Source organism: Colletotrichum tamarilloi (genome assembly GCF_030869305.1).
Source record: "Colletotrichum tamarilloi strain Tom-12 chromosome Unknown Scaffold_11.1, whole genome shotgun sequence".
Classification (NCBI taxonomy): Eukaryota; Fungi; Ascomycota; class Sordariomycetes; order Glomerellales; family Glomerellaceae; genus Colletotrichum; species Colletotrichum tamarilloi.
Window position 1 is genome coordinate 1,062,675 of NW_026849394.1, and position 22,112 is coordinate 1,084,786.

Sequence of the window (22,112 nt, forward strand, 5' to 3'; positions counted from 1 at the left end):
GTTGAAAAATGTTCAAGGCAGTGTTTGATACCGTGGGGCTACTGTGAAGAACAGCAGGTATAGTGCATCGAACTATTCTTCGATTGCAGTCGCGTGGTGAATTGCTTTGAGAGGTTCGTCCTGAATGACCTCACTTTTTCCCTTCTGACAGGGAGGTGGGTTCGCGTTTTGCTACGTTAAGGTTGCGTAGCTCCGGATTGGCTGAAAGTAGGTTGGGGCCAGACGCGGAATTATGTAAGGTAGACGGACTAGGTTGGCTAAGGCAGGAGACTGCTGCACCGATTGAGCAGTGGTCACCTGCGGTGTGGCCGTGCGGAGTTGGCAAAGGTGGGAACTCGTGAATAACCTCAATGGTCGGTAGGCGTGTTTTTTTGACGACAATGGGCACCTTTGATCGACAAAAAAGAGGTGTTGTGTAGAGAAAAGAGGAGTTTGGCGACCGTCAAAGAGTGCAGCTTGATGAGCCGAACAAAACGGTGTTATTTTGAGGATGTCGACGATGGTGATTGATGTCGAGATTGATGGATTTGACGATTCTGCAGTCGAATTTGCAGCGTCGTGGTAGTTGCGAAGAGGAAAAAGGAGGAGGGGAATGGGAGGTCGAAAGAGGAGATGGGGATGGCTACGTTTTTGGGGGGAACAACAATTATTTTTTGGGCCGACATTTGGCTGCTGCGCAAGACGAGAAAAACGGGGCACCGAGCAGACGTGGATGGCCTCAGCAGGAGTGAATGGGAGGGAAATTTTATTATTAAAGCCGAATTAGAGATTCGGACTAGGCTGGGGGGCACATCGACGGGATCAGATGGCCTCAGGACCACGAGGAACGTGGACGGGGTGGGCAAGCACGGCAAGGAAAGAAGAACAGGACGCGGACGGGGCGGGTGAATGGATTATGGGGGGAATGGTAAAAAGGATGGGAATGGACAGGATGGGATGGGGTGGGCGGTCAGTCACGGTCAAGCCAAGGTTAAAAGAGGGAAAAGGCATTAGGAAGAGAACAACTGGGAATGATGGGAATGGGAGCGGGAGAAGGGAAATGGGAATGGCAACAACATGGAAAGAGTGGACTACCGTCCTGAGCGAGAGCCAAAGGGGGGGCGTGAGCGATGGGATGCCTTCGGCTGCACCTCACCTCAGCAAGTAATGGGAGTGGGGAGGCAGGAAAGGGAAGGGAAGGGGGGAAAACACCAAGATGACAAGAAGCGATGGCGCTTCGAGAACGGGCCGCCTAGGGAGGAAAGTACGAAAGGTCGAGACAGCCGGACCAGAGATGCAGAGAGATGTGTAAACCTCCAACGTGGGCCAGGCGCAGAAAGAAAAGATGGACGAACGGGATGACGGGATGGTATGGCAAGGAACCTCAGGTAAGGTAATATGAGAGACAGGCTGACTGACAATGGACGGGACGGGGTGGATGGGAATGGGAGCACGCCCACCCCCATCATTTACCCATCACCAGACAGGCAAGCACCATGAGAGAGCGAGAGCAACAACACACGTCGGCGGCTTTTTGGGGCTTTCTCCGCTTAACGATGGTGTCTCCTCTTCCTCAGCCAAGGCCAAGGACGGGATGTTCGACCACGGGCATGTCTCGCCAGCAGCCGACAAGGGAAAATAAACACCACTATGGCAGACCAGGGTACAAGAGGAAGGTACGCCGCCCGGAACCAGATCACGCAGGGCAAAAAGCAGGGCGAGCGGCCAACCCGATGCGAGGAAGTCGGAGCCTTCAGCTCAGGTAACTTTGGGGAAAGGGCGAACCTGGAAGTCAACCCGCTATCAACAGCCAGCAAGAACCGTCACGGCCGATGAGACGGGATGGGGGATGGGAAGGGAAGTCTTGCCGCGGCAGGCACAATCTACCTAGTGTTGTAGGTTGTCTCCAGCAATAAGGTACTACAATTGTGTAGTGCGGCACCTCATGCGGCGTGTGTGTTTGTATCCGTACGGTACACCTTTTGGATGCAGTAACATGAATTGGGAAGACATGGAGGCAGCGCGGCGCTACGGGGATGCGAGGGGGTGCAGGTGGTCGATGGTACCTCATCCAGTCCAGTGCGTGCAGCCGCGCAAGGAGGGGAGCAGGAGCCGAGCCGTGGGGAAAGGAAGGAAAGAAGGGGTCGTGGAATTTCTCCCATGGGCGGCCATCGGCAAGCGAACAGGAAAGGGGGGGGGGACCGCGTTGTGTGGTGCAGGCAGGTGCAAGGTGTAGGTGGTTGCAGCTTTTTTTCGGAGCTAAGAGATGTCGCCAAAAAAGAGAAACACGGGTCCGGGCGCAGGTACCGAGTACAAAGATGTGCCACCTCTTGTTGTCTTAACAGCCTTTTTTCCTTTTGTTCCCGCCAATCTGAGGAGCGGTGCAACGTTCAAATGTGGGTAGAGGTGGATCCTGCGCGTCTGACGTTGAACCACGTCCGGCTTCCATTTCCGCCCTAGCGTCCCAGATAACCGCGGCCGGCGCAAGGATCTTTGTGCAAACCACCCAGCACACCCACCCCGCTGAGCCCGACGCAGAGGTATCCGTACGCAGCACATAATATTTGGAGTAATGAAGGTACCTTACCATGCTTACCTAATGAGTTTGGAGGGCAGGAGCCAAGAGGGAACTTGGAAAGTAGCCAGGGGGTGGGGCTGCGAAACGGAGAGATAATAGCCGGGGTATACCTCACCTCTAAGTACCTTATTATTAAAAAAAGTTAATTCTTTCTAAGTTATAAATATAAAAATATAGTTTTAATAAAATAGTATAGTACTTACTTAGTACTTAAATTAAGATACTTTTTTAAACTCGTTATAAAAAAAAAATAACTATATTATTAACTACTTATTATTAAGGTTCGTAATATTATAGTTTTAATTATAATAGCTTCGTTCGTAATAAATAAAAAGTTTAATTATAAGTCTTTTAAAAACCTCTCTTTAAAGGCTATAAGAGCTTCTAAGTTAAGTTAAAATACTTATTAAAATACTAATAACTAAACTAACTTTATAATAACGGCTTTAATAAAGAAATTAAAAAACGAACTAAGAAATAATATTAAAATTTTTATTAATATTAAGTACGATTTATAAAATATAATAACGTAGTTATAGAGTATTAATAATATATTTTATATTAAGAAGATTATTATTAATATTAATAAAATAAATAGGGCCGTATTAATATAATACTTTAGCTTTTTTTTATAATTTAAGAATTATAATTTTAAATAGTATTAGAAATTTATTAAAAAACTTTTTTAAATACTTTAATATATTTATTACTATTTTTATAATAATAAGACTTTTAATACTTATATATAAGCGTAGGTTATTTATTTTTAAATAATAATATTAACTTATTAATAAGCTATTGAAATTATAATTTTAGTAATTCCTTAATAAAGGAGAGGGTAAAATAGAGGAAAAGATAAGTAAGAAAAGGGTTAAGGTTAAATAGTGCGGAATTCGAGGGCAGGGTAGCGTCTATATATACTGCGGTAATCCTCTAGTAATGCAAAACGATGGAGTTAAATAGTGTATACCTCACCTCATAGTCTAGCCAGATCTCCTCCAGGCTTTCCCCCCACTGTTCAGGGGAACGAACAACGGCGCAGGGCATCCTCTGTAGTCTGTACTATTTCGATCCCCCCTTCTGCATGTCTCGCTGATCATGGAGGAGGGACTGACTACAGGCCCATGAGCCTCATTGACTATTTTCAGGTATGGGTGTAACAAGACATATTGATAGCTGATTTCGTAGCCTTTCTATTTCCTCTTTATTGTCGACGTGCATTTCGTAGAACAAGCCTTTCATTACAGCCAGAACCCTTTTTTCGGGGCAACACACAGATGCTGCTAGGTGGTGCGCTACGGACATGAAAGACATGTTGCAGATTCTGCAACACGCCACAAGCTCGAAAGAACGTGCATAATCCTTCCTTTTGTCACCCGAACATTCCTTCCCATCAGCGAGACATAAACGACAATTGTTTGTATTCTAAGCGGCATGGTTGGCGGAGAAAAGGAAGAAAACAGGGAGTTAAAAAAAAGTGTAGTGCGCGAATTTTCCAGCCGAAATTCCTCTCGGAAGCTCTAACCTAATTGCATGCAACAGTCTCTCGTCAAGAGAGACATGGCAACACCGACAAGGAAATAAATGTACGGATAGGTATACTTGCAAATGTACGCATTTGTCGCTGTGCACAATTGACCATGCATCTTCCAAATGAACTCTCAAACAAATCCAACGAGTTTCATCTATCCCACCAAGAAGCGGCACTGTGCCAATCAAACGGAAACAGAATGCTGTGGTATACAGCGTATCCGTACATACATACTGCACTGCACCCCCTGGCATGGTCGCCCGCCAGTCCGCCTCTCCGCCCATCCAAAGTTTTCTGGAATTTTGCGGACGATCGACGCTAATGCAAAACTTGATGTGGCTCAGTCCCGCTTGTCAGCCACAACTCTAAAACGGCGCATTCTCGGGATTTAGGACGAGTCGTCTCCCCCCCTCCCATGAGCCTCCATCTCTGGTAGCGTGGCCTGCAGCCAGCCGCCCTCACCGTTGCACTTCCTCCCTTAGTCGGGACAGCTGGAGTGATTATTGATTCCGAACTGAACCTATGCCATTCGCGACCGGAGTTGCACGCGCTCACAGAGAGCCCGAAATGTCGATATGCGGCAATTTTCGACCCCCAAACGCATCTGACCCCTTGGCGCGGTGACCCTGGTTCCCCGTCGTACTCCCATCTGAAAATGAGCTTGTGTTCGGGGTGCCGCACGGGCAGTTCCGAAAAAGGCATGGAGCCTCTGACCAGGGGGCACTGACCTGGGGGGCGTGCAATCTGATAAGGCAGAGCTACAGCCCGATAAGAAGAAAAGGTACGTCACTCTGGACTGCGACCAAAGGGAAAAAAATAATTGGTAAACCCACCCACCAACTGCTCCCGCCGAACCGCCAACATTCTCACGATCTTGCTCTCTTCCAAGTCCTTCTTTCCAACCCCCACAACGCAATTATGGAGCCGATGATGCTAGTCGGAGATATTGTCGAAAAGGAGACGGCACCTGCGAAACCCGTTGTCTTTGACGACATCGACGCCGCCCCGACAGGCTTCCCCGCACACAAGAAGCGCGCAGCCCGCGTCTCGGCTTTCAAGCAGCAACGGCAAGGCAAGCCCACGACAGGTGCTCAGGCCGCGGCCGCGACCTCCTCGATCCAGCCCAAGTCCAGCGAAGATGTCGCCGCAGACTCACAAAAGTCTTTCGAGGCCGCCGAGCGACGGAGAATCGACCGCGAAAATAGGCAGAAGCTGGAGGATATGAGCCCAGAGGACATTGCACAGGAGAGGCAGGAACTGCTAAACTCTCTCGACCCGTCCCTTATCCAGCGCCTCCTCGGTAGGGCCAATATAGACGAGCAGCATGGCCCGAATCCCTTCGATCCGCCCGCGGACGAAACCAAGAGGGAGCCGCCGGCCCCGACACCAGAGATCAAGATCGAGGACACCTCTGCGCCGCCGAAACCCAAGCCAGCACCAAAGCCCGCTACGGCTCCGAAATCCGTCTCATTCGCAGACGAAGAAGACGAGCCAACATCAAAGGCACCGCCAAAGCCCTCGCACACACACGAAGACAAGGCCCCCGCCGCCCCTCCAGCAGACCTCTTCCCCCTCAACGACCAGCCCGACAAGACGCACTTCCCCCAGGCGCCCGCCCTTCCCGACCTCGACCCCTCGCACCCCGACTTCCTCCAGACCCTCCACGAGAAATTCTTCCCCAACCTCCCCGCCGACCCGAGCAAGCTCGCCTGGATGGCGCCCATCCCGACGGCCGATTCCCCCGCCGACCGCGAATCCCCCTACTACCCGGGCCAGTCCTCCCTCCCCATCGCCGCCCTCCGCTTCGACTTCAAGGGCGGGCTGATCCCCCCTCGCCTGAGCAGGTCGATACCCACGTCAAATGGGCTGCACCACCACGGCCAGGCGCCTGAGGCGGCGGGGTACACGATCGAGGAGTTGGCTATTTATGCGCGTAGCGCCGTGCCAGCGCAGAGGTGCGTCGCGTTCCAGACGCTGGGGCGGATTCTGTATAGGCTGGGTAAAGGCGAGTGGGGAAACGGCGAGGAGGATAGCTTGGGACGCGGCATCTGGAGCAGTGTGCAGGAGGGACGCGTGCTGGAGAGCTTGTCCGAGGCGGCGATTGTGGATGGTGGTCATAGGGGGAGTCGGGCGTATGCGACGGAGGCGCTGTGGTTGTTTGAGAAGGGCGGGTGGAGGGAGCAGTGGTCTGGCAGATAGGGGCTGTCCTCACGATTCTTGAGAATGTTCCCCGTGACTAGGCACTCGCTCCGAAATGATACCAATTTTAAGCAAGATCTCGAGAGCTTACATGCTGTATCAAATCGAATCTGATGTTCGCCATGTAGCTCTTCTACACCAAGACTGCGAGGAAGTAGGTTTTGAATATCTGAGTAATGTCTCACTTGGAAGGTCAATGGGAAGCTGCCGCCAGAGATCCCTCGACTGCCACAAGAAAACCATCATCAAAATCACTCAGCAAGCTGGCAATGAGTCAAGTCCTATCGTCGTCACATTCTCGACGTCACAGAACCCCTACAAGAAGAGACGAAAAGTAAATCAAGCTTCTAGCGAGTCAAGTCCCACACCTCAATAACCCCCTCGTTGACAGACTTTCTTATCGTGAAATACGGTAGAGGAGACTCCGCTCCAAGCGGAGCCGGCTCCGGCAAACCTTCATGATGCGTGTTCATAGCTAGCTACCTTACCATATGCGCAGAAGCTAGGCCACGCTTTGATCTATCCACGGGGCACGTGTACGGTGCGATCATTTGATGAGGTGAAGGGAGAGGAAGTCAAATTCCTCTATCGCATTACCTTAGCCTAGAGCCGTTTAAGGCTCCTGACTCATAGAGACACCTCGTTGTAGAGGATTCATGACATGAGATACGGAGCCGCGGGCGTACAGACGGCGGCGACGGGCACTTTCTCCAAAGTCCTCTTCGCAGCTGCTGCCCAATGTCTGTTATCCCAGTAGGAAGTTGGGCTAGCATCATACCAGCAACTTGAAAAGCCCAACGAGAAAGGATAGAGGACATGACTCTCAGCCCTTCATACCTCTGTCAGCCCATGTATGTCATCTTAACATGAATGTTCCTAGCTCTATCCAGAGAGCTCCTGGTCTTCAAGACATCATGGCCGAGAAGCTTTCGACCTACAAGACCCCTTCCTCCGCACCCTACCTCCCCGCTACTCGACACGTGCCACGCCCATCCCCACGAGCTTATCTGCCCAAACTCAGCGCTTTCCACGAGTTGGTGTTATGGACTCTCACACCGGAAAGCAGTCGAGAGTGGGCCGGCGTGAAGCTGTCGGCCGGATGCTTAGGTGATGCCACGCAGCCACAATGTGCTGATTCGGAGTTCGACGGCTGCCCTAGAAGCCAATTCTTGGGGAGCGATTCCGGCCTCGTCGTCTACAGTTCCAGATCGGACGTATATAGCGGAAAGCTTCTGCCACCCCACGCAGAGGAAACCTACCAGGCACCCTCTGCTGTTACGCCAACCTTTCGAGTACCTAGTGACGACTGACACACTGCAGTTTGGCCGGAAGAGGTATAAGAAAAGCTTCATTTCCATCATTTGCTCCTAGTGGAGAGAGTTTGTGGCTGGCGGTACCAGAGTATGGCGAGAGTTACACGATCTCACAACTTGAAGGTGGCTGGCTTCATGATGACGAACGCTTCGTAGCTTCTTCGACAAATTCTTAGCACGGCTCCTGATTATCTGATCAGAGTCCTCGCTAGCTTATCCCAAAACATGTAGATGCCATGCAGCTGCTCAACGGCAGCTGTCGCTGTAAATCTCGAGCGGTTTGTCTTGGCACGGTTTCGACCCAGACTGCCGGGCTCTATCTACGATGCATCGCGCCCTGAGACGTCGTCCGGTCGAAAGATATCCCAACTCGAAAAAACGCGCAAGATGCCAGATCAAGGCGGGCGAGTCCATCTCACTGTGCATGGCTCAACCTAGGTTCACCTGTCAGCCAGCATGATATGTTGTTGCCTGTCCACGCAGCTAAATGGTCCAACATTGCGAAAAAGACGTTTGACGACGGTGTTCCCGACCGAGAGAGGGTCCGTCCGTAGATAAAGTTTACCTCTGTTCCAGAACCTCTAAAGGTTGGGGTCGACGGGCCATTCATGGGTCTCAAGCATGAGACGAGACCTCTCCGCAGAGGATAAGGATTGGTCAATCCACTCGGTGTTGAAAGAGAGTTCTCTACCTCCCCTCCCTCTGGGAGTCGTTTCCAAACTGCGTCTAGAACTTCTGGCCGGAGAGTCCCTCCGCCCGAGCCGAACGAGTTCTGGGCCGCGTTGGCTTACTCGCGTTCATCGCGGAGATGGTACCCCGTCCCTTTCCTGTGCTATCGTCAGTATTTCGAAACTCAATGCTGAGATGTCATGTCAAAGAGCACATACCCCCCTCTCCGAGCCTCCCTCCCCTGCGGCACGTGTTTGCCAGGGGAAGGCGACCTCCTCTGATCTCTCTATATACACACAGGGGCCCTCGGTCTTGTTTGCGTGGGATGCCACCGTCTTTCGTTCTCGTCTTGGAAAAATCTGCTCCCGCGGTGAAGAATTCTGCTGCTTGAGCTTCCTGGACCCGTCGCCGCCAATCGACGCATCGATATGCACACAAAACGTTCCGTCATGGGCCGGAGCGAGCAGTGATGAGCACCAACACAGGCTCGATCGGAGCGGCGCCACCACCGCCCGGGGAGACGCCCAATTTTGACAATCCGCGTGACGCTGGACATATGCTCCACATGGTGTACATGATTCTCATTCAGATTGTGGTAGTGGTTTTCTTCGCGTTGAGGGTCTACGTCAAGCTGTCAGTGAATGGAAAGTTTCGACTGGAAGATTGTAGGTGTTGACCTGAAGTACCTAGTTTGACTCAGGCTGATATGTGAGACAGGGAGTTGTCTAGTTGGATGGGTGAGCTCACGATGTCTGAGGCAAATGCCTTGCGGATGTTGACTGGTTTAGATCTTCACCGTGCTATTGAACTCGACCGTCTTAATCAGTAAGAACAGCGCGCGTGTTCTGGAGCACGACGAGCATTCGCTGACGAGATGAACAGAGCTCCATTTCGGCGAAGGATTCCACATTTGGGAAATCACTGCTGGCAACTTCACCGAGCTCCAGAAGGTAGAGTAATTCATGGAATACGACGGCGACGATTCCTGTACTAAGAGCAGAATCTCCAGTGGCTGTACATCAGCTCCCTCCTGTATTCGCCGGCAGCCTTTTTCACCAAAACAGCTCTTCTTCTTCTCACCGTTCGCGTTTTCTCCGTCGACAGGAACGTAGCTCGGACGCTTCACGCTCTTTTGGCATTCTTTCTTCTGTGCTATATACCGGCACAAGTCGCAAAGACTCTCGTTTGCATCCCAGTCCAGGCATTTTGGGACACGAACGTTGTCAACTTCAAGTGCATCGACCAGACCAAGCTTTTCTTGTACGACGGCTCCATCTCGATCGTGTCAGATCTGGTGATTCTCGTTGTTCCCATACCTTTGACCTGGGCTCTGCGGGTGTCACTTGCCAGAAAGGTGAAGGTGGTGGCACTTCTAGGCGCGGGTGGTGTAGCATTTGCGGTGACGGTGTATCGGGTATACCTCACCATCAAGTTTGCGGACACCAAAGACCCAACTGTGGATTTCATCCCTCTTGACTGGACTGTGTGAGTCTTTGCCTTTTGAAGGAGTTGTGTCCAAGGTAACACTCCTAGCTGACAGGGATTCTGCCAGGACTGGAGAGCTCGCCATTGGCATAGTTTGCGCTTGCTTTCCCTCAATCAACCACCTGCTCGAGCGGCGCAGCGCGACAAGAGTATCGTCTAATTCTTCCACGGCAGGACTCTCTTGGTGGAGGAAGGCATCGAAAGATTGTCTAGACTCCCTGTCATCTTGGGGCATGAATCGCCGATCCAGGCTAGCGGCTGGGAACAGGATCGGGCTGCAAAACACCACAGCAGATTCGAATGCGAGGCTTGCGTCGACCCCTGGAAGTACTCCCGGCACAGAAAGAGATGAGCCGCAGCAGTCAGACTATGATATTGAACTGGCCGTGATTTCGATGCCGCGAAGCGAGCCTCATCCGGGAGAGTTGGTAACGACGAGGGCGAGCAACCGCAACGACGGCCTGCTGAACCCTCTACCTGTCATTCGACGCAGCAGTCCTTTCAAAATCGAAGGCCCGTCTTGACGAAAACCTCCCATCCGCGCCGATGCGGTGACAAAGAAGTTAGACTTATACGACGTCAAGTCGTCAGAACGGATCGTGCAAATCGGCTCGGCGGCGGGCCTGAAGGAGCATCTCGCTAATCTGGGAATTCCGAGAAACAAAGCCATGGGCCATGCCGAAGCCCAATAAGAGTTACGATTCTGGCTGTCTTGATCAGCCTCTTGAAGTCCAGCGCGCTGCGAGAAGTGTGTTTGAATGTTTAGGAGTGTTGCCAACGACTTTTGGTAAACTAAGTACTAGTCTTTCTGCCGTTCGGTATGGGACGTTTCGACTTCTCCAGTCCTACGATTCTCTTGGAGATCTGAACAATATGATACTCTAAATCTTCTATCAATTAGAGTATATTTCTCTACGTATATACATAAGAAGGACTTTGATACAGAGAAGTAATAATTATGATATGAGTAGTGAAAGGGGTACACAGGAAGATGAATAGCAGGATATCGATTTTGTCACCCACTTGCCTGGCTCGAGCACGGAACCCTGTGATTAGAGATGTTCTATTGAGACAGAACCCGAGGCCCGCAAGTTGAAGAGACGGTAGATGGAAGACTGGTCAGACGAAGGTTTGTTGTTCAGGTCATTGGACACTGGAAGGGAATTGTTGTTTGCTGGAATTGGAAATGGTCAGATGTGGGACAAGAAAACACACAGCCAGCCAATAGACAAAGTCACGGAGCGATGAGTAAGACACGCCTTCCTGGAGATGCAGAATTGATACGGCAACGGCGCAGCATTTGGAGGTCTCAGTCTCACCTGCAAGTCTACTGGACCATTCCTGCCAGTGCCAATCAAGCCATTGTCTGGGGAGCAGTGGAAGGGACGCCCGTCTCTGTTGTGCCGGCGCCGTAAGCAGATGGAAAACATGTGATTGGCCACATGTCCTCCACTCATACCTAGGTAGGTAAAGGTAAAGGTCTTAGGTAATTAGAAGCCCACGCGGAGGAAAGCAAACCTCGCCTCCAGCTTTTCGCGATGAGAGTGTGAGAGTCCACCAGCCACGGCTGGGCCCGGGATTCATGGGGTTTGGGGACGGCACCACGCGCTGCGCTGCCCTGTCCGGCTGCGGCCCGCATTGGGAGTGTGGGAGTGTGTGTGTGTGTGTGTGTGGCTTTGCTTCCAAGCTGCACCTTGTCGCTCAGGCTACTCAACTGCTGCAGACTAGGTACCTAGGTAGCCAACTGTATTGCCTACCTTATCTTATCGTAGAGGCTTTCATACTCACTCAATACTTTAAGCAATAGAGAAATGGGCATTGAATGACCGCTCACGATTAAAGCATCGTGCTTATCCTACCTCCTTTCATATTGGTGTTCCACAACAAACAGCAAACGGATTGATCCTTTTTGAAACTTTGTGGGATTTGAGAGGTGCGCTGGCAGTATTACATAAGACGCCTTATTCAGGCAAGATACGTACCCGTTACCTTGCTGTGTACGTAGTAAGGTACTTCTATCTCTGAGTGGGCCGTCTGACCGTCGTAGCCTAACATGACTGAGGACCGGGAGTGCTTGGGTGCCCTCCCGTCCATTAATCGTACGGATACAGCGTGCCAGCTCTGAAGTACTTCCCCAAGGCCCCCAAAATGAGGTGCCCTGAAGCCATGGTGAGGCGTGAAGTGAGCTCAGGCCGACAAAAAGGAAAGAAAAGAAAAAAAGTGGCCAGGGTGTGCCAGCCAGAGCCAAGGCGAACCCGCGCAGGCGACGGGACCAGGGGGCGCAACTGGCAAAGCAGAAAAAAATATTCACAAAATCCCACTTTAGCATTCTCTCCCCTTCCTTTCCCTTTCCTTTCCTCTCCTCCAGCCCACACAACAACACGCACCGTTGCACGCCAATCTTCCCCCCTCAGGGTGCCTCCTCCCATTCCCTTTCTCCCCTCTTCCTCACGTTCTTCCCTATTTTTCTTCCTCGGGTCCCTATAGCCTCACGGCTCAAGCTCCAGCCAGTCGCCCTTGCTGTCGTCTGCCTCTCCGTCCTCGTTGTCACTGCACGTGTGTTTGCATCTCGATTCCGACGCCGCTCTGAATCACGACTGCCCCGTCAGCCATCGACCATCGATTCACACGTCATTCGTCGACCAGCTTCAAAGCCAACATCCGACGCCAGCTCTGTGGTATACTCTAGTATCCATATCCGACGTTAGAACATCAACACAAACACCCTGCCACCGATTGCGAATTTGCAGATCAACAAAGCTTCCTTTGCTGCAAAGAAAAACAAGACGTCGCCGGAATACCCGCCCCCCCGGTCAATCCACGGTTTCCGTCCATCGCAAAGCAACACAATCAAAGCTCTCGAGCTATCGCCATCTGCCTTTGTCCGTCTACCTCGACGACTTCGACCTCGACGACCGCCTCTGATCTCTGAGCCCACTGAAGAAGAACCATCAATTCCACCCAAGAACGTCAACCTTCCGACCCGACACTCTCTGCTCTTGATACACACACTGTGACTTTGACTAGTTATGGCGTCCTCACAATTGCAGTTTGCCTACCGCACCCAGAAGGGCATCGGCCTGTTTGATGCTGCGCCATCTTATCAGCCTCTCTCTGGGTTCGCCAATCCTGAAGGGAACCTCCGGTGTTGTGCATACTCGCCCTGTGGCCGTTACTTTGCCTGGGCGAGCCCCGAAGTTGTTACCGTTGTCGACGCTTCCACTGGCCAGCAGGTTCTTGCCCTCCCCATCCTCAATGTCCTTGAGCTCGGTTTCTCTCCTCTCGGCACCTTCCTCGTCACCTGGGAGCGACCTGCCAAGGATGAGAACGGAGATGCGACCAAGAACCTGAAGGTCTGGCGTACTGTCGAAGATGGCGTTGCTGGAGCCGACAAACTGCCCTTGGGCAAGTACGTCCAAAAGTCGCAGGGAGGCTGGAACCTTCAGTACACAGCCGACGAGAAGTTCTGTGCCCGCCAAGTCACCAACGAAGTCCAGTTCTACGAAAGCCACGATCTCGGCACCGTCTGGAACAAGCTGAGAGTCGAGGGCGTCGCCGACTTTGCCCTGGCTCCCGGTCGTTCCCACTCCGTTGCTGTCTTCATTCCTGAACGCAAGGTGAGCACTCTTTGCGTTCGTTCATTCAACTTCTCAACATGCTAACAAGTACTTCTCAGGGACAACCCGCTGCCGTCAAGGTCTACAACGTGCCCCAATTCAACGCTCCCATTTCTCAAAAGACCTTCTTCAAGGGCGACAAGGTCCAGCTCAAGTGGAACCAATTGGGAACCAGCATTCTCGTTCTGGCCCAGACTGATGTCGACAAGTCCAACAAGAGTTACTACGGTGAGACTACACTGTACTTGCTTAGTGTCAATGGCTCTTTCGACGCCCGCGTCAGCCTGGACAAGGAGGGTCCTATCCACGATGTGACGTGGTCCCCGAACTCCAAGGAGTTTGGTGTCGTCTATGGCTACATGCCCGCGAAGACTACCATCTTCAACCACCGCGCCGTTGCCCAGCACTCGTTCCCCCTGGGACCTCGCAATACCATCATCTTCTCCCCCACGGGACGTTTTGCTCTTGTTGCTGGATTCGGAAATCTGGCTGGCCAGATCGATGTCATTGATCTCGAGAAGGATTTCCGCAAGCTTCACACTATTGAGAGTGGCAACCCTAGCGTCTGCACGTGGAGTCCGGACAGCCGTTATATCATGACGGCTACCACTTCTCCCCGTCTCCGTGTCGACAACGGCATCAAGCTTTGGCACGTTAGCGGTCCTCTCATGTACAACGAGGACAAGGTTGAGCTTTATCACGTTGTCTGGAGGCCCTTGGCTGTCGAAAAGGTTGCCGGCGGAGATCCTCTGAACCCGGTCCCCACCCCCCACGCCTCCGCGGCCACTTACTTGGGCTCTGTAAAGACGCCCAGCAAGCCCGCGGGAGCTTACCGCCCTCCCGGTGCTCGTGGCCTCGCCACCCCGCTTCATTTCAAGCGAGAAGACGAGGGCGGCGCGGCCCACATCAGCATGAACAACGGATCTGCGCCCATTGGACCTAACGGGTTCGGACGTCCCCGCCGTGGTGTGCCTGGTGCAGAGTTTGCCGTGCCTGGTGCTGCTCCTAAGGTTCCTGGAGCCGACCCGAACGACGATGAAAATTTGTCAAAGGCGGCACTCAAGAACAAGAAGAAGCGCAACAACAGAAAGAAGGACGGAGAAATCAACCCAGAGGGCCAGAACGGCGGTGGTGCTTCGCTCGCCCCGCCTCCCCGTGACTTTGGCGCGGGTTCTGGGCATGAGGGTCGCAGCCCTGAGCGCCGTGGCGGTGCCGGAGGTAACCACAGACACCGCAGCCACTCTCGCAACCCCGGTGCGGGTCAGCATCGTAACAGGAGCAACACCCACCGAGGCCAGAATGGCGCGCCGCAGGTGCCTAACGCGCAGCCTCAACAGGCCGCACCGGTGACTGTAACTAGCCCCGGCGCCGATAACTCGCAAAACCCGAACGCGAAGAAGATTCGCAGCTTGCAGAAGAAGGTCCGCGCGATCGAGGATCTCGAGATGAGACTGGCCGGAGGCGAGAAGCTTGAGGACACGCAGATGAAGAAGATTGGCACCAAGTCATCTGTGCTCAAGGAGTTGGATGGTCTCGGTGGCGAGGGCCACTAGAGTCATCGTGACTGCCTAGCGAGACAGACTAAAGATGCAAATAGTTCTGTAGGAAAAGGGACCACCTTACGGATACTGGAATACTCAAGGGCCCACAGGTTAGATGATACAGGTCCCATGGATCCCCAGTATTTGGACGAGTAGAGTCAGGATTACGTGTAGAGAATCAGGAAAATGGAAAATGCAAAATGCAAAAAGCACGGCGCGAACACTTCGTATTGATTTAATGCGCTTCCTTAGACCATGTGAGAGTTGATCATCAATGAGCGGGTGAAGAGAAGAGATACCACCTTAGAAGGCCATGCTAAATGTGTGAAAGTTAGGCTTGCGATGAGCATCCGAGGATATCGAACCTTGTGAGTGGGAAGTAAGCTTGGAAAGTCTTGGAACCCGGGGCATACTAGAACGAAGCTCTTCAGGGGCAAGGGGGTCGAAACCACTGTAGCTTATGGGAAAAGAGGCAGCTCGCAGTCTTTCTCTTGACCAGTTTCTCCTGCTCTTCTGCCTCTCTTCTATTGCATTTTGGAGTATCAGCTCCGGCATGGGAAGTTGGCGATGAACAATTTGGGTACGCGTATTCATAAGGCGGAAGATAAGGGCGAGCTAAGCTAGCGCTAGACGGGCAGGCGGGGTGGGGAGGAGCCGGGCTGATCGGCACGGCAGCCCGGGCGTTTTGTGGAGATATATCCTGACTAAGCCGGAATTCCGGACTGGGGTCTTTGGTTGACATCGCGAGAAGGAGGAATATCGTCGACCCTTGTTTGCTCTTCCGGAATAACGGGATGATGTCAAGATGAATGAGAATATTGAATCATATGATATCGCAACGCAAATATAGAGCTGAAGCTCCGGATTCTACATCTCCTTGAGTAGCCTCCATGAGGGATACTGGAAGGTGAAGGCCAAGGGTACTACTTATACCCATTCAATGTCGAATCTGTCACCAGCACCCCATCCGGCCACTTGGCCGGGTGGTTAGACTCTGACGCAGAGTCGATAGTAAATGAAATACTCCAATGACTTCCGTGCTGGAAACGAGGGGCGCGCTGTTCGAATCCGAATAGGGGCGTAAATTATAAGGTCAGTGTTCCCCCTCCCTCGTTCCTTCCTTTTTGGTTTTGGCATGTATAAAGAGCAAGAAGGTGGAGGTTCACTTACGTCCGGAATTGGAATTGATCCGAACATAGTTGTTGCTCGTGAAGCTTCTATCATTTTCAAGAGACTATTTACTACCCGGCGTCTACGGGCATCATTAGGTGCTTAAGCCATCGCCATGATGGGAAGGTCAAGCTTGGGTAAGGGATTTATGAGTAAAGAAGCTCGAGTCCACTCAGGTTACATAGCGTTGCAAGAATTGGATTGACTGGAAGCCTGAATCTTCCGCGGAGCAGAGCAGGTTGGGCATGAAAGAGATGAGTAACTTAAGAGGTCGACATGATTCTATCATCAATTGAAAATACATCATTGTCAATTCACTTGACTCTGTGCCACTTGACTATACTGGCTATTACGCTTCAGCAACGTTGGCGCTTTGTCCTCGCCTCCCCACCATGAGCAGCAAATCCATCGTCACTCTGCCCATCCCGATCCCGCTGCCCCTTCAAAATAGCATTCATCTCATTCTGCCTCCTCAACAGCACAACATCATACCCCCTCAACCTCCTCTCCGAAGCCTTCTCCATCCGGAACTTCTGCATCCTCACCCCCAAAACGCTCCGAATCTTGCGTACTGTCTGGTACTCGGCCAGCTCATTACTCGAAAGACTCGCCTGCCCGCCCGAAAGATTCCTCCTCGCCCTCTTTATCCTCAGATAAAACTTCACAAGAGGCAGCACAACCTCCCTATTCTCCACGATCCAAGCTACATTCTCTTTCGTTGCGCCCGTTGTGCCACACACCTCGTCGACGCAGGACGCCATATCCTCGTACCGCGCCGCCGTCTTCCTGTTCTCCCTGTCGAGCGGCTTCACGTCTTTGAGCACGTCGAGCTTCATCCAGGGTTGCGGCTGGCAGCCGATTTGCTCGAAGCGGTCGTGCATTTCGAGCTCGCGCACGTCGGCTTCCCTCTTGGCGATGGCGACGGGGTCGCGTTTGGGGTTGGGTGTTGCTGCGAAGGCGGTGTAGACGGCTAGGCTGCGGTTGTGGGAGACTACGTCGGCGAGGGCGCTTGTTTTTTCGAGGAGGGTCTCGACTTCGTCTTCGTTTTTGGGTAGTGAGATGACTGTAGTGGGGTGTGGTGGTCTGTCGTTGAAGTTGATGGAAGCTAGTGTTGCTTTGCAGCTGGTGGTACTGGTGGTATCTGCCTCGGGCCTTGATCTCTTGCGACTCGCGGCCATTGTTGCGGTGATTGACTCTGCCATGTTTGGAATATTCCTAGATTTTTGGCCGCGCAGATTACTATGTGTGGTAGAAGAAAATGGAGGTTTGAGGCTACCTTGGGGGACAATGTAACCGTAAGGGTAACGCGCGGATCTCATGGGAGAGTGAGAGTGAGATAAGGTAGCTCGGCATCGCACGTGTCCAACCTTCTTCGTCTGATAATTATCACGGGCGGGGGAAGCTAAACGCAAACAAACCCGGGGTCTTAGCACCACCACAGAAATGATCGCTGAAACGTTCCCGAAGGGTGGCACACAATGGGTTGGAAACATTGTTTAAGCGCAGTGACTCGGGTTCTGTAGGGCTTGGCGTCGTTCCTCGGTTTCGCAATGAATCGGTCTTTGCCCGATGACATGGAGAATTGCCATTGTCCCACAGTGGTTGGTGTGTGCGCAGACAGAAGCACCTTTGCAAATAACTTCGTGGATTCATTCATCATTCATCATTCATCATTTGTCTACTTTGATCTCTGTGTCCTGATGAAATAGGGGTTGACACCATTCTCCAAGCTGTGTACTTCGTGCATTTTCTGGAAACATCTTCTATCTATCTCTTTATTGAGGTGCCGGAGTCTATCAGATAGGGCTGTTCCGACGACGTAATGCGAGCTACTTTGCTCAAATACTGGACTTTAACCTAATTGGTTTGTACCAAAAATCCCAAGTCCTCTCTATTGAAGCCTAAGGACTTCTATCCATTCTCTTAGTCTTGGCCATCTTGCTCATTCTCTTCATCCGCTTCCCCATCTCTTCCAATTGACGATCCGCCTGCTTCCACTCCTCTCCCGTGAACTGATCACGGGATCTGTTGACGGAATCAAAAAGGTCCTCGAGGGCCGCAACACAGTTATGCTTATCCTTGGGCGCTTCGACTGGTTCGATAGTCGCGACGGTCCGGATGGGCGAGAGACCGAGTTGCGACTGACGCTCCATCGAAGGCTTGGGCGATTCCTTGCGCTCAAACAGACGACGGCCTCGACGTCTTCCCATCGAAAGGGGCTCTTGATCATCGCTGTCCGAGTCGGTCGAGGTAACAAGACGATCTCGGCGTCTACTTATCGAAAGGGGCTCCTGGTCGTCGCTATCAGAGTCGACTAAGACCGTGGGTGACGATCCGTCGCTTTGAGGAGGTGTGATGAGCGTTCCAGCGGGCCATACTCTAGGAAGACCTGCAGACTTCGCAAGGGGCCGTCGGCGGCGCACAATGATGTCGTCGTCGGAGCTCTCGACGTCGTAAACGGACTTGTCGACGGATTGATGATGCTTCGCTCTCTTGGGTGTAATGACTGGGCTCAATGGACTCTCCGCCTTTCTCTTCTTGCTTGGCGCGGGTCGTTCTGCAACGAAAATGACGTCTTCAGTGTCTTCTTCTGTATCGTGTTGGTCGTTCATTCCACACTGCTGTAGGGAGCGGGAAAGACTTCGGACATCTCGGTCCTCTTCGACAGAGTCTTCCTCTATCTCTTCCTCCTCTTCAACACCTGTGTTTCCAAGCTCTTCGTTGTCGACATCGTCAAACGGTAAAAGGCGGGCAGCGTCTTGACGCCAGGTTCTGAGAATGTCGGTAGCCTTCAATCTGTCACGCTTCCAATAATTGTTCTCGAGCAGAGGGTACATCTTAGGCAGAAGTATAGATGTGGCTATATTGGCGTTCTCTCCATTCCACCAGAAGGAACGCGCTGTCGGCATCAAGTGAGCCTTATAACATTCGGTTATGAGATGTTGATCATTGTCGTTTATCAGCTGAGTAGCGAGATGGGGACACTGAGAGTTCCAATTATCAATTGCATTCGTCAATGCTAAGAAGGCAAGCTGCTCATGCAGAGACGCGCGATTGCCTCGATCGTCGTTGAAGTCATCCATCCTTTGGGTGTGCCGCGTGTTAGCATGACTGAAAGTTGGGATTGGGAGCTGTGATATTTTTAATAGCTCAAGATACCTGAATACGATCCGGAGTAGTAGCTCAATGCATGTCTGAATGAAGCTGAGAGGGTCTCTAATAACAGAGAAGCTAAGGAAACTGTCGATGGCCAAGTTAGCTGTGAGCGACCTCCAGATAGTGTGATAGGATATTTTCTTACATCAAGTGAAAAGTAGACTCATCGATGACTTCAATTAACGATTGACTGCCGGAAGTTCCTGGATTGATAATGGACCGGGCTCGCAAGACGATATTAGAGTGAGGTTCGTGGGAAAATATGGTAGGAAGGCCTAAGGAGCGAGGGCCGTCGAGGCGAGTGGGTGAATTGAAGAAATGAGATAAGATTCGCGACTCTCTTTTCCTTCCTGAAGTGGACAAGCAAAATGTCAAATTTGCCGTTATATTTTGCCTTTTTGTACCTCACTTCTTTCTGGGAAGGAACGGTGGTTTCGTGGGGCTCTTGAATCCTGCCTTCCTTAAATCTAAGGTGCCTTAGGGTCTGGACGGTTTGGAAACGTACCTTGTTATAAGTTCTATCAACAGTCTACCGGTACTTGGTGAGAAAGGCGTGTCAACCAAGTTCCAAAAAAATTGAGAGGCAGTAGTCGTCATGAAGGGATCAAAAAGGTGAAGGCATTGGAATGCACCATTTTTTTGACACCATACGCTTTCCAATCACATCCTGTGCCGTATCTTAATAAGACAAAGGGAATTATGGTCGAAGTTGTCTTCATGGAGTTAATTAGTAGAAACTGAGCATTGTATTCTAGGGTGGTCTTTGTTTCTACTCCGAGTCTAAAGGGCCGCTGCCTTGTCTCTAGCTACATCCCATTGGATACCTGTATTTTGTATTATAACTTCTACAACATGCTCTCTTACATCTTGAAACTCAATATGTGCATTACCGGGATAACTACAGCGATGAGCGCATGCGGACAATCAGCAGCACTTACAAATCACAACTCTGGTATCCGGTCATCGTACGGCAATTATTCTACGGAAAATGCTTGGAACTTGGCCAGAAAGACATCAAGCCACCTGTTACCGATGTGCACTTTGTGATGAGCGGGATGCTAGTCAACACGGTGGCTGCTGCTTGAATTGCACTCAGCTCTGGGGTAATTACATAGTCGTACGCATACCCAAGGCCACCTAGGCTTTAACCCACAAGATAACCATGGCGCGGCCAGTTGAAGGCAAGTTAATAGTGGCTGGGGTCAAGCAGGCGTCGAGTGACAATTCGCACTAACCGTGCATGGCGAAGCCCGGTCTCGTGTACGTCTCCAATCCTACGGAAATCGGCTCGCTGAAAGTAATGCACAGCCGGACAAGATCGTCAAAGTCTGCAAGAGGCACAAGATCCTCGACGGTGCACCTATCGATGTAGCGCTACCTGCGGAGGGGAGTGATCTTATACTTGAGGATATTGGCCGCCTGATGGAGTCTTCTGCATAGGCGGCACTAAGTTTGGTGCACTTCAAGGCGAGGCCGTTGTCATCAACAAACCTATGTTACAGGATGACTTTAGACTTCACCGCAAGCAACGAGACAGTCTCATAGCAAAGGACTGACCCATGGGCCTTCAGTTCGAGGCTCTCTCCGGCTCAGATCTCTTCTTTGAACTCGCCTCCAATGTCAACATCACAGAAAATTGCCTTTCTATTTGCACAGCACGGGCTGAATATGCGTCGGGCTGCTGGCACACAAAACTATGACCGATCAGGTCTTTGGAATCTTTCTAGACGAAGTCATTGCGAAGCTTGAGAGTTCCCTTTCCCAAATGTCAGTGACGCAGTGAATCAAAGTAAATTACGCATCCACGAAGGACCCAGTGTTGCAAGAACTGTAAGGCCCATTCTCTCCTACCAAAACTAGCGTTCACCCTGTGCTTGAAAATGCCGGAAGTGTTTTAAGCTTTTGCTAAGCACATGAAGTAAGTACTAGTCCCAAGAGCCGGTACCGCCAGTGACCCCAGTCGAAAATCCCAAGTTGCCAGCTTGCAACGACATCTTGAGCGAACCATTCCGGAAGAATTGCACCGAGTACCATGGCTGCAATATCCCATCTGTTAGTGTGCTACGTCTAATGCCCCGACGAAGCGAGGGTTCAGCTTGAGCTGTGAGATGCAGATGAATACTCACTCCGATGGAGCCAGCTTGAACGGTATAGTCACCACCGACATCATTGATATCATCGTAATAGAGGTCTCCACTGGGAAAGCGTTCGCCGCACAGTCAGTGAATCATGCTTCGTGGCAGGTATCATGTCCAAAGATGCTGGTGATTTTCAACTCACAAGAGAACACCGCCCGGAAAGCCCGGCGAGAACCCGCCGAGGTTTGCGGTAAACTGTCTATCCTTCCCGTTGACATTGACTTTGACGGTTACACGCTGATAGAACCAGAGGTTAATCAGAGAGCCTGTAGCACCCATCTTGGATTTGAATGCGCCAGCATCGTTAGTGGCCATGGCCGTAACAGGCGAGCTGACGCTTTCGGCCAGAAGCCGAAGCTTTTCCTCTCCTCCTGGCTGGGCGAGAATGTGGTCGTGGAGTTCCTGAATGTCGGACTCCAGGACTGCCTGCTGTTGGGTCTTGACAACGACATCTTGCAAAAGACTGAGAGTCTCGGTTTGAGCCATTTTGGGATGAAGGAGACAAGATCGATGATGGAGTAAAGTTCGATGCGTTTGAAGTATTCGGGATTTGGTGTCGAGAGCTGTAGCTCATAGTCAAAAAGCATTTGCTCCTGGGGAAACTATTCATATATCTGTTATAGCTGATGATGAGGAGGAAAAGACGCGCCCTCGTGTGAACCCGCATAGGTAACAAAGCCAACCTCAAGCAAACTTGCGTATTCGATGAGGACTGACATTGGTGTTTGTCCTCTTT

General features: G+C 51.5%; 7 protein-coding genes across 7 annotated transcripts; 4 read left to right on the forward strand and 3 right to left on the reverse strand.

The window, feature by feature from the left end:
* Window positions 1–5,006: 5,006 nt before the first annotated feature.
* CTAM01_04823 (uncharacterized protein) lies at window positions 5,007–6,287 on the forward strand (the record flags this gene model as incomplete). The annotated part of the gene is made up of 1 exon (XM_060520853.1): window positions 5,007–6,287. One exon carries the CDS (start codon window positions 5,007–5,009, stop codon window positions 6,285–6,287), a length of 1,281 nt encoding a protein of 426 aa, XP_060384807.1.
* A 2,451-nt stretch (window positions 6,288–8,738) lies between these two features.
* CTAM01_04824 (uncharacterized protein) lies at window positions 8,739–10,278 on the forward strand (the record flags this gene model as incomplete). The annotated part of the gene is made up of 6 exons (XM_060520854.1): window positions 8,739–8,934; window positions 8,987–9,006; window positions 9,058–9,094; window positions 9,152–9,219; window positions 9,279–9,754; window positions 9,822–10,278. 6 exons carry the CDS (start codon window positions 8,739–8,741, stop codon window positions 10,276–10,278), a joined length of 1,254 nt encoding a protein of 417 aa, XP_060384808.1.
* A 2,505-nt stretch (window positions 10,279–12,783) lies between these two features.
* CTAM01_04825 (eukaryotic translation initiation factor eIF2A) lies at window positions 12,784–14,924 on the forward strand (the record flags this gene model as incomplete). The annotated part of the gene is made up of 2 exons (XM_060520855.1): window positions 12,784–13,371; window positions 13,431–14,924. The coding sequence occupies 2 exons, from the start codon at window positions 12,784–12,786 to the stop codon at window positions 14,922–14,924; spliced, it is 2,082 nt and encodes a 693-aa protein (XP_060384809.1).
* Window positions 14,925–16,438: 1,514 nt separating this feature from the next.
* CTAM01_04826 (uncharacterized protein) lies at window positions 16,439–17,260 on the reverse strand (the record flags this gene model as incomplete). The annotated part of the gene is made up of 1 exon (XM_060520856.1): window positions 16,439–17,260. The coding sequence occupies one exon, from the start codon at window positions 17,258–17,260 to the stop codon at window positions 16,439–16,441; it is 822 nt and encodes a 273-aa protein (XP_060384810.1).
* A 723-nt stretch (window positions 17,261–17,983) lies between these two features.
* Window positions 17,984–18,919, reverse strand: CTAM01_04827 (uncharacterized protein; the record flags this gene model as incomplete). Its single annotated transcript, XM_060520857.1, has 1 exon — window positions 17,984–18,919. One exon carries the CDS (start codon window positions 18,917–18,919, stop codon window positions 17,984–17,986), a length of 936 nt encoding a protein of 311 aa, XP_060384811.1.
* A 1,936-nt stretch (window positions 18,920–20,855) lies between these two features.
* CTAM01_04828 (uncharacterized protein) lies at window positions 20,856–20,987 on the forward strand (the record flags this gene model as incomplete). The annotated part of the gene is made up of 1 exon (XM_060520858.1): window positions 20,856–20,987. The coding sequence occupies one exon, from the start codon at window positions 20,856–20,858 to the stop codon at window positions 20,985–20,987; it is 132 nt and encodes a 43-aa protein (XP_060384812.1).
* Window positions 20,988–21,163: 176 nt separating this feature from the next.
* CTAM01_04829 (uncharacterized protein) lies at window positions 21,164–21,862 on the reverse strand (the record flags this gene model as incomplete). The annotated part of the gene is made up of 3 exons (XM_060520859.1): window positions 21,164–21,274; window positions 21,365–21,434; window positions 21,519–21,862. The coding sequence occupies 3 exons, from the start codon at window positions 21,860–21,862 to the stop codon at window positions 21,164–21,166; spliced, it is 525 nt and encodes a 174-aa protein (XP_060384813.1).
* Window positions 21,863–22,112: the final 250 nt, after the last annotated feature.